The following is a 15,379-nucleotide window of genomic DNA, read 5'->3' as shown; positions in this document are numbered from 1 at the left end:
TATATATATATATGTATATGCGTTATTTATTACATATATATGTTATCGTAGAATATATGTATTTCTCCCATATATTTGTTCTTTTCTTCAATTTCTTCTGTCACTAAAATTTTGAATTTCGTTCCTCTCCTTTTTCTCTGTCCATACACATATATAAACTTCTGCATTATACAAATTTATTTAATGGTATTGTAAGGTATCACATTTAAATCATAAAAGTGCTGTACATAGATTAGATACGTTATATTATCATGGTTACGAGTAGATATATAATCTCGCAACAAATTCAACTTCAAAAAATAGGAACAAACAAGAATAAATATACGTTTTCTTTACTACCTTTTTTTTTCTTTTCTTCTGTCATACGAGTAAAAGTGTAGCGAGTAATGATATTCATTAATTGCATTTGCGCATATAAAATTAAAAAATGGTAAAAAACCCACATATATGTTTTATTAAGTTTCCGTGTTAAATGTTCAAAGATTAACATACTGCCGTATCAGAATTTGAAAATCTGTTTCCAGATCATTACTGGAGTATCATCCTCTAGGGCAATCTCAGGTGCGAACATATCGGTTAAAAAAAAAATGACGCATGAAAACGCATCCGAATTATATTTACATAACAAGAGATTATCGATATATTCTTATTATGATAAGGCAGCAGTTGTCAAAAGTAATGTTTAGAATACTTGCCTTTCGCTCGCCTCATGTTAGATCAAACATATCTCACGTCACACGTATGTGTTGCGCATAAGAACAATAATTTTTTTTTTTTTTTGTATTTGACATATATATCTCCTAAATACTATTCTCTCCCGAGTACGACGCGCGGGAGCTCTGTTGTTTTTGTCCGTTAAATAAAAATTGTAAAAAAGGAGAAACCTATAACAGTTCGTGTAAATCTGCGACTCTATGTCTATAACCTAGGCCGGCGTTGCGTTGTCGCAAACAACGGCGGACAACTTCTGGCTTCTCGATCAACCATTTCAATCGGTGATTATCAGCTGATTATCGGTCGGCACGTTCACCGGTGATGCATCCTTCCGTGGCACGTCATCCTCAGGCTTATCGCTCGTTGCTGTTATGACAGCGACTCGGGTCACGTCCATCATCCGGTTCTCAGAAGTTCCGTTCTGCAACACTTTCTGCGATTCAATCAAGGGCGCGCTCTTTGTCCCGGGGCTGGAAGAAGCAGTCCTTGATGCGGCTTTCGGTGTCAGAGCGGACTTCTTTATCGGTGAAATCGTGTTTCCAGGCGATTTGCCGGGTGATTTCCCAAGCGTTAAGCGTTTCGCAGCCGTAGTGGCGACGAGCGGTGCGGAGGGTTTACTACCGGTTTTAGATGACGACAATGTTCCAGTGGCACTAGAACGAGAGATTTCCTTGTTAGCCGATTCCTTGCTCTGCTTATCAATCAACGGTGACTTGGTTGTGGTCGTTCTCGCAGAATTTTCACGCGGCTTGTTCGCGCTGCTAGAAGCCGGTGGCGCGGTTTTGGGTCTCGACGATGCAACGGTCGTTGACTGTTTAGACGTCGTCATGGACATCTTAACAGTCGTACCGGCCGACGTAGATCTTGGCTTCGATGTTACGTTGGACGTTATCGCGGTTGTCGACGGCAATGATTTAACGGATGTATATATATATATATGTATATGCGTTATTTATTACATATATATGTTATCGTAGAATATATGTATTTCTCCCATATATTTGTTCTTTTCTTCAATTTCTTCTGTCACTAAAATTTTGAATTTCGTTCCTCTCCTTTTTCTCTGTCCATACACATATATAAACTTCTGCATTATACAAATTTATTTAATGGTATTGTAAGGTATCACATTTAAATCATAAAAGTGCTGTACATAGATTAGATACGTTATATTATCATGGTTACGAGTAGATATATAATCTCGCAACAAATTCAACTTCAAAAAATAGGAACAAACAAGAATAAATATACGTTTTCTTTACTACCTTTTTTTTTCTTTTCTTCTGTCATACGAGTAAAAGTGTAGCGAGTAATGATATTCATTAATTGCATTTGCGCATATAAAATTAAAAAATGGTAAAAAACCCACATATATGTTTTATTAAGTTTCCGTGTTAAATGTTCAAAGATTAACATACTGCCGTATCAGAATTTGAAAATCTGTTTCCAGATCATTACTGGAGTATCATCCTCTAGGGCAATCTCAGGTGCGAACATATCGGTTAAAAAAAAAATGACGCATGAAAACGCATCCGAATTATATTTACATAACAAGAGATTATCGATATATTCTTATTATGATAAGGCAGCAGTTGTCAAAAGTAATGTTTAGAATACTTGCCTTTCGCTCGCCTCATGTTAGATCAAACATATCTCACGTCACACGTATGTGTTGCGCATAAGAACAATAATTTTTTTTTTTTTGTATTTGACATATATATGTCTCCTAAATACTATTCTCTCCCGAGTACGACGCGCGGGAGCTCTGTTGTTTTTGTCCGTTAAATAAAAATTGTAAAAAAGGAGAAACCTATAACAGTTCGTGTAAATCTGCGACTCTATGTCTATAACCTAGGCCGGCGTTGCGTTGTCGCAAACAACGGCGGACAACTTCTGGCTTCTCGATCAACCATTTCAATCGGTGATTATCAGCTGATTATCGGTCGGCACGTTCACCGGTGATGCATCCTTCCGTGGCACGTCATCCTCAGGCTTATCGCTCGTTGCTGTTATGACAGCGACTCGGGTCACGTCCATCATCCGGTTCTCAGAAGTTCCGTTCTGCAACACTTTCTGCGATTCAATCAAGGGCGCGCTCTTTGTCCCGGGGCTGGAAGAAGCAGTCCTTGATGCGGCTTTCGGTGTCAGAGCGGACTTCTTTATCGGTGAAATCGTGTTTCCAGACGATTTGCCGGGTGATTTCCCAAGCGTTAAGCGTTTCGCAGCCGTAGTGGCGACGAGCGGTGCGGAGGGTTTACTACCGGTTTTAGATGACGACAATGTTCCAGTGGCACTAGAACGAGAGATTTCCTTGTTAGCCGATTCCTTGCTCTGCTTATCAATCAACGGTGACTTGGTTGTGGTCGTTCTCGCAGAATTTTCACGCGGCTTGTTCGCGCTGCTAGAAGCCGGTGGCGCGGTTTTGGGTCTCGACGATGCAACGGTCGTTGACTGTTTAGACGTCGTCATGGACATCTTAACAGTCGTACCGGCCGACGTAGATCTTGGCTTCGATGTTACGTTGGACGTTATCGCGGTTGTCGACGGCAATGATTTAACGGATGGCGTGATCTTCGTGGTCGTCGTTTTCGCACTTGCTGGTTTAGCGGCGGTGGCAGCGACTTTACTGACGGGTTTTGTCTCACCGAGATTTATCGCTGATTTCTTCTCGGCTGACGTTGTGGTGCTCAATCTCGTCGAGGCAGTGCTAGTTCTCGATTTTATTGTACTAACGCGCGGCGAGATACTGGTCTTCGTCGCTGTTGTTGTCACGTTTTTAGATGATGTCATTGTCTTAGTGCCAGCGATTCTGCCACCAACACTTGAAATCGCCGCAGCTTTGGTCGATCCGTCTACCAACTGTTTAGGACGAGCCGCAACGGATTTCTTCGCGAGGGGCGGTTGCACTGGTGACGATGTTGTGGTTACTCGCGCGGTCGTCGTACTGACTGCTTTAGACGGCGATGTCGGAGTAATTTTCGTTGCCGTCTTCGTTGTTGTCGTCGTCGTTTTCGTTGGACGTTTCGTCGCGGTCGTTGTTGCCTTTGCCTTAGTTGTACCTACGGTGGTCATTGTAGCGGCGGTAGCCATTGTAGCGGCGGTAGCCATTGTAGCGGCTTTAGTATATGTACCAAAATCGATTATCTTTGTAAGGTCTGGCAATGCTCTCGCGGTTTCTTGTGGTTTGGTCTCTTCTTCTTTGTTCGTAGGAACATTTTCGGATGCGATCTGTTTCTCTAATACCTCATCGACGTTCGCAGATGCAGCTTCTATTTCTATTAGCTTTTGCTCGGTTTGCGCATTGCTTAACGATGTGCAAGACAATTGCACGTTTTGTTTATGTGTCTGACTTTCAGATTGCATTGGCTTCCCCACAATCGTGAAATCTTTCTCCAAATCAGACGGATCTGTACTGTCAGGTTTGGCATCACCGTCGCTTTTATCGTTTTTATCGTCCTTTTCGGGAGTCTTTAATGACTCTTCACGTTCCGTAAGACATCTGTAGAATTCATTATATTCGTATTGTGAACCTAATTCAAGCAGCGTCGGTTTATCTGTTTTATAGAAATCTGTCCTGTCAGATGGCTGGGGTTGAGAATCTCCGAAATAAAATTCTGTTTCAGTATCAATATCCGGTTGCTTCGATGGTTCTCCTTCGTCCACAAGTTGCTTAGGACGAGCCGCAAGACTAAGACACGACTTGGTCTCTTCTTCCTTATTCGTAGAAATATCTTCGGATGCGATCTGTTTCTTAGATATCTCATCGACGTTCGCAGATGCAGCTTCTGTTTCTATTAGCTTTGGCTCGGTTTGCGTATTGCTTAACAATGTGCAAGACGACGGCGCGTTTTGGTTATGTGTCTGACTTTCGGATTGCGTTGGCTTCTCCACAATCGTGAAATCTGTTTCCAAATCAGACAGATCTGTATTATCAAGTTTGGCATCACCATCGCTTTTATCATCTTTGTCATTTTTGTCATTTTTATCGTTTTTATCGTCCTTTTCGGGAGTCTTTGATGACTCTTGATGTTCCGTAGTAAACTTGTACGATTTATTACATTCGAATGGAGGATCATCATATTCAAGCAGCATCGATTTTGTAGAATCTGTTTTGTAGAAATCTGTCCAGTTAGATGGCTGGGGTTTAGACTTTCCCAAATAAAATTCTGTTTCAGTATCAATATTCGGCTGCTCTCGTGATCCTCCTCTCTGGTTAATAACCCGATAATCCAGTTCTGTGTCGGATAATTTCAGATATTCCGGTTCTGTGTCAGAACGTACCAGCTCTACCACGTTCTCTGAAAAAGATCCATTAGGTTCTGTTTTGCTATTATCAGTAATATCCATCTCGTTCAGTTTCTCTGTTGTCGATTGAAACTCCTTGTCTATCTCTGCCATCTTAGACGGGGCACACTCGATTGATTTCTCTGTCATAGTTTCAGCGAATGGTTTAGATTGTGTTTTCTCATCTTTTTCATACAAACCCGTTTGTTCTCCTTCGTTTTGTATTTTATCAATCTCCTTTGTCAATTTTACATTTTCGAGTACGGTAGATAGCAATTCAAATGTTTCGTTATAATTTTCTTTAGATGGATCTATCGGTTGCTGATCACCATCTGGATTTTCATTTGTTTTTAACGACAGTTCCTTCGAGATATCTTCTTCCGCGGAACTCGCAGGCTTGAATTTATCAGAATTCGTAAATTTGGATTCATTGGAAATGCATTTGGATTTATCTATTAGATCAACAGAAGAGGATAACATTTCCATCTGACTAAGATCGTACGGGAGAGGAGTGAGACCATCCGCTTCGAAGACCGAGAGCACTTTTGCTTCGTCCGATTCGGAGGTGGCAGTACATGTTGATTGATTATCCGCGGGATGCGGTGTCGATGATGTGCATAGAAGATCGATTGTTGCTTTATCCTCCAAGGGTGTATCCGCACGTACACTCTCGTTCACGCACGACCCACTGGGTGAACGCGGCGGCGTATTAATATGTTCGGCATCGTCTGAACTGTCGTTCAGATCGTGCACGGCATTTAGATCGACGCCTTTCTCGAACGCCGCCTCGAAGTCACCCGGTGTGAACGAAATCGTCATAGCATTATCCATGTTGACGATTTCGTACCCCTCCGAATCGGATTCTGCATCGTTATGTGTCGTTGCATTCCACTGAGAGGAGTTATCCATTTGCCATTGCGTTGTGGTGGACACGATACGCGCCATCGATTCATCATCCACCTCGGCCTTGGTCGACGATATCTCAGACATGTTCATGTCCGGCAAATTGTTATCGCACGCTGCATGCTGTTCATCGCTCGAGAAGTCCTCATATATCTCTTTCGGTCGGAGAGACACCTCTTTCTCAAATTCGCTTTGGCTCGGTATCAAGAAATCATCCATCGGCGTCTGTTTCAGGGGAGAGCCGCTGATGGCATAATCCTGCAATTTACTAATCAGTGGTGGTGGCGACAACGGCACGAACTCGGCCGCCTCCGGATTTAGTGGGAAACTCATGTCTTCTTTATTGTCGTCTGCTTGCTTCTCGCTGTCGTCTAAGTGATTCTTCTCCGATTCGCTCAGCCTATCTTTCTGATAGCTTATCTAAAAGTAAATTATTCAAAATGCATATTCTTATATCAAATGACAAAAGTTCTTCTATAAGAAAACAATAGTGTAGATTATATTTACATCGATGCTGATAGGCTTAAGAGTAATATTTTCTTCTGATCCTTCACATTTAATATCGGCCTCGACTTTTGAAGACTGGATTTCTGAATCACCTCTCGAACCCGTTTCGAGATCTTGTCTTTGTTCCTCAATGCCCTCACCAGATTTGTCTGTCGCAGCCGTGACAGCCGTCGCCACAGATTCTTTCTTATTCGAATCGATACGATAATAATTCCACCCGTCGTCAGAATCCTGATCACTCTCTACATTCTCCGGTTCAGAAGTCGGTGCATGCTGAGGAGTGTCTGAAATAAACATCAAAAGAAATTAGAGAGTCAAATAATCAATTCGTTATGCTACATCGTGTCATTCTCATTTATTACAAATATACAAATTATAAATTTATTTCATTCTCACATTAAATGTTTCATTCGTCATGAAAATAATTATAATTTTATTTCACAATCATATAATCCTTAAGAATAATTGTTGAAATTTTTGACGATACTTATCACCGGAAATAAAGAGAAAAGACAGAAAATTCTGCGATAAACTAATTTTGACGTAAGAAACTAAAATGCTAGAAACTATCAACTACTGATTCTGCACTGGTACTCTGGATCAATCCAACATGTTCGTTATATGTTAATGCTCGACAGATGGGCTGACACTACTAACTTCCTCTTTGACACGCAGCCGGGAGACGACGGATATTTTCCTCGCGGGAGCAATCGCCCTTCGGTGACTAAGAGGAACTACGCCCGCCAAGAGATGCATTATCGATCTAGTCCACAGAGCCCCCGGAGCACTCTCCCGCCCCCCTTTCCCTCTTCCCTCACACCCCTCCTACACGCCGTTGCTGCCGCCGCCGCCACCCACCTGTGCACCGCGTCGTGACGATTAGAGGAGAGCGACCCCGCTCCGATTGGACCGGGCCTTGGAAATCGTCGAATCGATCGACATCCATTCGGGAAATATTCGTGTGATGGAGACGGCTCTTCTCTCGATTGCACTTTTTTAAAATATTTCTTGGAGTAGTGCGGTGCGAAATGACTGGAAGAGATCCTTAATACTTCCTTTCTAGCGGTCAAGCATTTCTGCGTGAAGCGATAAAATAGGTAGGATCAAGGAATCAATTAACAGATTCGACAGCTGTACTCGATAAATCTATTTTCTTCATTTACGCGATAAAAATTCCTGTACTTTTTTATATTTTGCATTTGACTCTCGATTCTGCCCTCAACACAATTCCGTTCTCAGGATTACAATTTTCACAAGGAAAGATTTTCAAAATGATGTTAAATATATTTCTGAATGTAGAATATGATATTTTTTCAATATAATTATATGCCCAATAAAACAAAGAAAATTAATTTTAAAACAATAATCGACTAATATTAATATAATGTGAGGTGATGAACAGTGTAATAAAGCTACGTAAATCCGTTAGTTTGTAAATTTAATATTGTCAAGATACAATAATTCCACGAATTAATAATGAATTTTATATCAATATTGACTATTAAATCTTCATTAGTCTTGCGATCCTATATTATTCATTGCTATTGCAAATTTCTCGTTATGCATTAATAATGCGTTTTGATCCATCTATCAAAAATATTCTCACACAAAGATATTTCTTACAAATTACAGAGATAGCGAAAGAGCAAATTCTCGAAATAGAGATATTTGCGTGAAATTTTCTTACTGCATATTTTCGTAGAATTAAAAAATCAAGTGAGGGCACGAGTTTGTGGAGCGAAGGAGAAGGCGAACAAAGGACTCGGTATGAGTGTGTAAGAAATGCAGCCGAGAGAGATAAGAACGTCGGGCCCACCTGGCCGAAGCCAGGAAAACGCTACGTGGAAACTGGTTAAGGGACGCTTAAAAAAACGCAGCCCACGCTCGCTTAATCTCTTCTTAATTCCGTTCCAAGTCTCTTTGCCACCAATGCAAACTCGCGCCAACTCACGAAGGTTCTCTCTCCCACGCACTCTACCGCTTCTAACGCATTTTGAATCTGTACGAATCTGTCTAAAGAGCGCTGGTCCAAACAATTTCGGATAATAATATCCCGCAACGCGTTTCGCCGCCATATGTGCCGAAGTTTTCAAAACGTTGACTGGAAATGTAAAATTCGTACAAAATATATCAGGGTGTCCACTCAAATCTTGTAAAGAAATGCCATGATCTTTCAGGTATTTTTGTTCAAAATTTCAGATAAAAAGAATATTTTAAAGATTTTTTGATGCATTTTTTTAAAAATAAGTTTTTTATTATGTTTTTTTTTTTAAATGTTTTTCAGTCATACAAAAAGCCACTTAAGTTTCAAGTGCTAGATTTGTACTAAAAAAAACTGAATGGCTTTTGCAAAATAAATATTTTTCACTTACATAACATTTTCATTTTCTTTATCACTAAAAATTATAATAAAGAATGTAAATATGTACTGCATATTCAATATTTTGTTAAAACATTGAATATATATAAATAGAGAGATAGGTATATATTTATAATATATTTTCAACACGGTTTTTACTTGCCAACTATTTACGATATGAGAGCAAAATTATTAAAGAAAGAATTTCTTACAAAATTCCTTGAGTTTCAATAAAATTCCATGATAATTTCCTGATTTTTCCAGATACAATAGAAATCCCTAAGAATTTCAGGTTTTTCCTGTTTTTATCCAGAGAGTAGACACCTTGAATATTCGGTTTTTCCTCTCATCAACTTCGTCGATATCTCTCATATAAATTCCAACAACACTACGTCGTTGTAAAAAATTTTAAAAAATATATACAAGGATTGCAATAAAGCTCGTTATATTGAAACTATTTCAATAGGCAGGATAATGGAAAAATATGGCTTACAAACTATAACTTTTTACTATTTCAATTATTTGGAAAAATGTAGCGCTGTAGAGTTCTCACAAATGCTATTCTATGTTAGGATAAAGATATCCTTAATAATAGTATTGCAAATAATTAATCGGTTCTTTCTCCTCCAATATTAAATTATAAATCTTGAAACAAAATTGTGTATACGAAAATAATCTCCGACATTTTAATTATTTATCTTAGAAAGGGTTTCACTCCAAAAATGGAAACAAAATGGCACTCGCGCATGCAGGCCGACTCGCCGATATGACCGGTGATGCGATGGAAAAGTTTAAAGCCTGGTCAAAAAAAGGACAATAGCTAGACCTCCTCATAATTATTCTCTGATAATAAATGGCAAGTTTAACTGGTCGACATCAGGAACGTTCGTATACATATCAGCGAAGTACGTTCGCCTCGGCAACGGAGTGTCATCGCACACACATCGTCATTATATATTCCATAAATAGTTATCTAAGTAAAATTACTAAGCGTTTATTTAAGAACAAATATAGGGGTTATGCAAATTCATCGGACCAACTGGCCAGTCATTTTTCTCTTATTGTTCGACCGAAAGTCGCGCTTATTCGCAACGCGCGACTCTTTTAACTGCAATCTTTTATATTTTTTTCAAGTAAAACGCGCGCAGAATTTAGTTACGCTTGTGCATTTGATGAAAGAGAGAAAAGAAGCGCAGAAAGCGTAGATACACCGGGAAGCAAATCCCGGCACAAATTGTGCACTACCATACGATTGTAGTGAGAGAGAGAGAGAGAGAGAGAGAGAGAAAGAGAGAGATAGTGCTAAATTACCGTTATTAAAATCGAAAAAAATGTCTTATCTGTTTTAACGTTATTGCTACGGTTGCCTGCAGTTAACGTTACACTCGCCGACTTAAACGTCGTTTTTGCATAGCGTCTTCTTGCCAGACGGTTTCTGCCTCTGTAAAACCGCTCATTAGCTTTAAAAAGCATATCGGAGAAGCTATCTCTATTTAAAATTTAAAAGTTCATTGATCTGTTTTTCATCAATGAAAAAAAATAATTTAGACTTTCGTCTTACCAAAAAAGAAAACCGCATACGCATCTCTCCGCGCTGACTGTCGCTTCGCTTGACAAACGATCGATTAACATCCGCGCTGGATTCTAACGACGCATGCTGTTCGCACAGTGCCTCCGTCGAAGCCGATAATATTGGACGAGGCGATGAAGAACATTGGGCAACTCCGGGGCATCGAGGAGACGTACAACGAGGGGAACGACGTGAACCTGATTTGCGAGGTACGTGGCGGCAAACCGCCCCCGAAGCTGACGTGGTATCTCGACAACACCGTGATAGACGAGTCCTATCTCTACAACGCCGAGACCGGGATAACGGTTAACCACTTGGCGTATCCGAAAATTGGCCGACAGCATCTCAAGGCGAGGCTGATCTGTCAGGCCAGCAACACGAATTTGGTGCCACCGCAAACCAGGCTCCTCATCCTCAACGTGAATCGTAAGTCGTTGACAATTTTCTGTATATCTTTTCGCGATTTCTTTTTTTTTCTATCTTTCTTTTTACTATCCGGTGAAAATGCCTTTTTTAATGAAAAGCAATTTTGTGTTAGTTTTTAGTTTTTATCTTTCGTCTCTCTCAAGTTCGTACACGACCCAATTTCGCGCGGCATTAAATATCACGTTTACGCATGTCATCACAATAACGTAATTCTAATTTGCAATGCTATGACAATGCGACATTTGCTTTTCATAGTGGTATGTATTAACCAAATGAATCAGTCCGCAACGTAAAAATGGGTCCCCACAGACTCCGTCCGGTGCACGTAATATTTTCGCTCAGCGTCACGCGAGGTCGAGGATAATTGCGTTTACGTAAATACTGTATATCCGAAAATAGTGTTTTTACATAAACAAGAGAATAGAGAGAGAAAGGTTCTGACTGTGTAATAACTTTGGCGCTGAGTCAGCATGTCGATCATTTCGCTCGCGCAAAAAGCGAAGGCACCTTTCGGTGACGCTTAAAACGAGAACCACCGATTACCTTAATGTACATCCATAGTGAATGACGATCAAGAAATGCTCTACTTATGCGACTCACTTTGTCAATCTCTGTAATGTTGCATGCTCTTGCAATGCGATTTTTTAGCGTGTTTTTTATGGGAATACCAATTTATCAAACAGATGCCAAAAAAATTAAAAAGTTTTCCTAAAAAAAAAAAAAAAAAAAAAAAAAAAAAAAAAAAAAAAAAAAAAAAAAAATTGACGCTTATCTCGTCACAATTTTACGTGTGTACATCTACGAATACTGTTGCGTACTTACATAAATTTATTCGTGCAATTTAAAATCAAAGAAAAAATGTCAAAGTTCAATATTATCACAACAGTAAGTGGGGGATTAATGTCGCAGCATCCACTATACATTAGTGTTACAGCGATAAATTCCTGCTTTGCTTTGAAGAATAAAAACGCACGGAATGCAATTTCGTGACCAAGAGACAGAGAGCAACAGGATAAATTCGTTCTTTTAGTCACGTTCGCATTCTCTGTCATCTTTATTTTTCCGTAATACGACTCCCCTCATTTTAATCTCGATCTAACCTGATCTCGCAAATTTTATCACGAAACTTTATCGTGCGAATATCTGTTAAAAAATAAGAAAATATGGCAAACTCGTAAAATTAGAAAAAGTGCGCTTTAAAAATAAAAAAAATTTTAAAAACTTATAAACCTCGCTAAAGTAACGCATCGCATTCTGCGTTACGATGATTCGATTAAATTCAGCAATTTAGCATAAGACGAGACTGACAGCAGGACACGATATTCAATTACTTTGTACCACATCATCTTAAAATTTGGAAGACGATATTGGGAACGTTAAAACTGAACTGCGTTCATACCTATAAATAGAGACGACAACGCGTGACGCAGGAAGGACACGCGATTGGCGAATTAATTGCATCGCAAAAAAAAGACCGATAGAGAAAAGTTACATTAATCATTTTCTCTGCGAATCGTATGGATCGTTGTTGTAATCTCCCTATAAGTTATGACAGCTTCGATTCTCTCTTTCTCTTTCTTCCTCTCCTGCCTGATATTCGTTTCGTTGTGTGTTATGCTCGATATATACACAATAATTCTTCTACAATTTGAACTGATACCGATTAGACAAGATAAGGTACAACCCCATTGCCAAATACACAATAAAAACTTCATCAGAGTTTCAAAGCGTTAAATATATTATTCGTAATTCGCAATTTAAATATTTCTTTATTTTCTTTCTTCGAAAGATTTCGGGAATTTTTTGCATCAGATATATTCTTAACTTTTACAAAAATGCATTTAAGGACCTTAATTTTCTACAAAAAATTAATTTTCTGGCAAAGTTAGGAACTTTTAACCCGCATCGGCGAGGAGAGAATTTTGATGGCTCATCAAGACCGAGATAATTTTCAGTCTCGATATCATATGATGATATCTGCCGGGAAATCGCCGAGTTTATATACATCGGATGACGATGAAGGACACGTGAGATATTCATTTCCGCGTATTTTTATCCATCGAATTCGAAGTAATCTCAAACTGTCTCGATAGGAGATCAAGTATTGTCGCATGCAACATTCGACAAAAGTGTAGAAGACATCATCATCCTGATGATGACCTCGTTCTCAACGGGATGACGACAGAATAATACACAACACAACGATTTCACAACACGATATTTTCGTACACGCCTCGCATGATGCGACGCGGCGGCGAACACTATTTTGTCCTCTCCTCTCCCTCTCCTCCATCGCCCTCTCTTTCTTCGTTTCCTTTTTCTCGTTCGCACGAAAGGCGGAAATCAGAGCGTTCCAGGCTAGATGGAGCAGGCCTCGGTCCAAAATGTTGTAGGAATTAGTTTCCTTCGAGAAAGAAAAGGAGAGGAAAGTGGGGGGGAGAGAAAGAAAAACGGCCTGAAGTTCGAAACTGGTATAATGTCGTCGATCGCTGCCTGCCTCCCTCCCCCCCTTCCCCTCCGTTGTGGGCGAAAATTTCTACGCACAACGACTATCTATCGCGCAGCGATTTCGTTTTAATCCCCCCTTTATATCCTTATCATTTCGATGAATTTTAATTACGTCACCGTCGATATTGTGACGGTTGCCGGCCGGCAAAGTCCTCAATTTAAATAATACGCAATTCGGATTCCCGGCAACAACGATGGTCGTGCGCGTGTGCATGAGGCTAACAACGTACCTCGGTGATGTTCGTGAGTCCGTACGTGCGTGTCTGTATTCCCTCGCGAGAAGCGCGACGATGACGGTGCCAGCACGTCGGGGTGGTATAGCCGATGGAAGGAATCGACTTTAACACGCGAGCACTGCGAAAATGCACTCGAAAGCGACACGAAGGATGCACATTCACAAACCGTGCGAGACTCGAAGAAGAACTGTCGGTGGCCCCCTTCTACGCGACCCGGCGACAATTGGCGGCACGCCGTCCGATTGGCCGAGCTGTCGCCTATCGGTAACGCGAACGCGGCACGGCGGCCAATCGCGACGAGGGTGCGAGCGTGCGTTCGAACGCCGACGCGGTCAATTCGAAAGTAACGTAACGGGACTCCGTATGTATGACATTAGACATGATGGTACTTGTTTAATTATCTAAGACTGCTGGACGATAACGCTAATGGCGAATCATTGTTTTATCGGCGTGTCTATTGATTATTCGAAATGTATGAATTATACAAATTGGATGTTATCGTTAAGCGTTATTTCGTCGATGATTAGAAATATCGAACATCGTTGATAGAAAATAGTTTTTGTAAAAATTCGTAAAATTTCCTTTTTGGATATATTAGCAATGAGTGTTCCATAAATATTGAACTAAAAGAAAAAAAGACAGCGAAAATAAATGTAAGAACATTTTTTTTTTTTAATAGATGTAAATATTTTGTTAGAGATACACATAGATTGTAAAGATTTGAAATTTTTCAATATCAAAAAACAACTTTGCTATTTTTAATATTTTAATTTAATTAATATGAAATAATTTTTAGTTGTTCTTCTTAATCTAATAATTAAGATGAAATTTACGTCAGACATTTATTCTTAATTATTGCTCTGTGAGAGTATTATCTATTCTTTTTTTTCATAAATAATCATTATCCAGAAATGTCCCTCTTTCATTTCAAATATAATAAGCTTTTAGAAAATTGCATATTTGGTAATATAAAAATTTACGACGTCTACTTTACTCTAGCGTGCCTCGCCTAGTCGATATTCGATATTTCCGCTAATCGAGAAAGTAATATTAAAAAGCTGCTTTTGATTACCTATATTGCATTTCAATCTCCGTTTTCGCGGTGCTGCCGATGCGGATTAAATAGAATCAATTTCAAAATCAATTAGAGAAACAGGTTTTCTCGTACGGTATCTTTGCTGATATATTCGCTACTTCCGTTAGTTCGCGAACTTTTGTTGTTTATCAAATTGGCACATGAGTCGTAACAATTAGATATTTCTTGTTTTTACAATCGAATTGATTTTATCAGTTTATAGGAAAAAATTGATTCTTTCTGCCATGAGAATTCTAAAACTGATCGATCGATTGTAACTATACTGCTGTGACATGTAAGCCTATTAATGCTGATAACGTATATGTATAGAGTAAAAAAAGGAAAGATGCGACGACTTTTTCTAGGAAAAAGATAATAGTTCTTTCTGATCTCACATTCTACTCTGATAAGACTACGCTCTGAGATTTTATCGATAAAAAAGAAATATTTGCCATATTTTTAATATACCAAGAAGAATAAAATAAAAAAAGAACATAAATTTCATTTTATGGGTTACAAGCACGAAAATCAGATCATTACAAAACGCATTCTATTTTTAGTATAAATGGCATAGAAATATATTTTAATTTATTAAAAATATATTTCAATTTTACTTTTCTCTATATACGATGCGGAAAATTGTATATATCGCGGGAAATGTCAAATAATGGCAGTATATCTTACACAATAGACACATTTTTCTCGTATTGTCGAAGTAAGCGATATTATCAGCAAGCGATACAAGCGTCTTCTTTGCTCTATTCTCGACAAAGAATTTGTTATGCTGTTTTTCTCGG

The 15,379-nt window shown here is 39.2% G+C and overlaps 1 protein-coding gene across 3 annotated transcripts in view; it reads right to left on the bottom strand.

Annotated features, from left to right (window-relative positions):
* Positions 1-154: 154 nt before the first annotated feature.
* LOC115236191 (serine-rich adhesin for platelets-like) overlaps positions 155-15,379 on the bottom strand; it is a 40,611-nt gene continuing 25,386 nt past the window's right edge. For 2 of the 3 annotated variants that reach the window (XM_029808483.1, XM_029808484.1), the window contains 2 exons: positions 6,409-6,692; positions 1,873-6,321 (listed from right to left, as the gene is read on the bottom strand). In XM_029808483.1, the coding sequence (XP_029664343.1) occupies positions 2,629-6,321; positions 6,409-6,692 (3,977 nt within the window). In that variant the 3' untranslated portion in view covers positions 1,873-2,628. Of the gene's footprint in view, positions 1,638-1,872; positions 6,322-6,408; positions 6,693-15,379 lie in introns of those variants that run through there. The other variant, XM_029808482.1, reaches the window with a different exon arrangement.

This window comes from Formica exsecta, unplaced genomic scaffold, assembly GCF_003651465.1.
Source record: "Formica exsecta isolate Colony F162 unplaced genomic scaffold, ASM365146v1 scaffold245, whole genome shotgun sequence".
Lineage (NCBI taxonomy): Eukaryota > Metazoa > Arthropoda > Insecta > Hymenoptera > Formicidae > Formica > Formica exsecta.
Note: the sequence above shows the minus strand (reverse complement) of the source record. Positions and strands in the feature narration are given on the sequence as shown.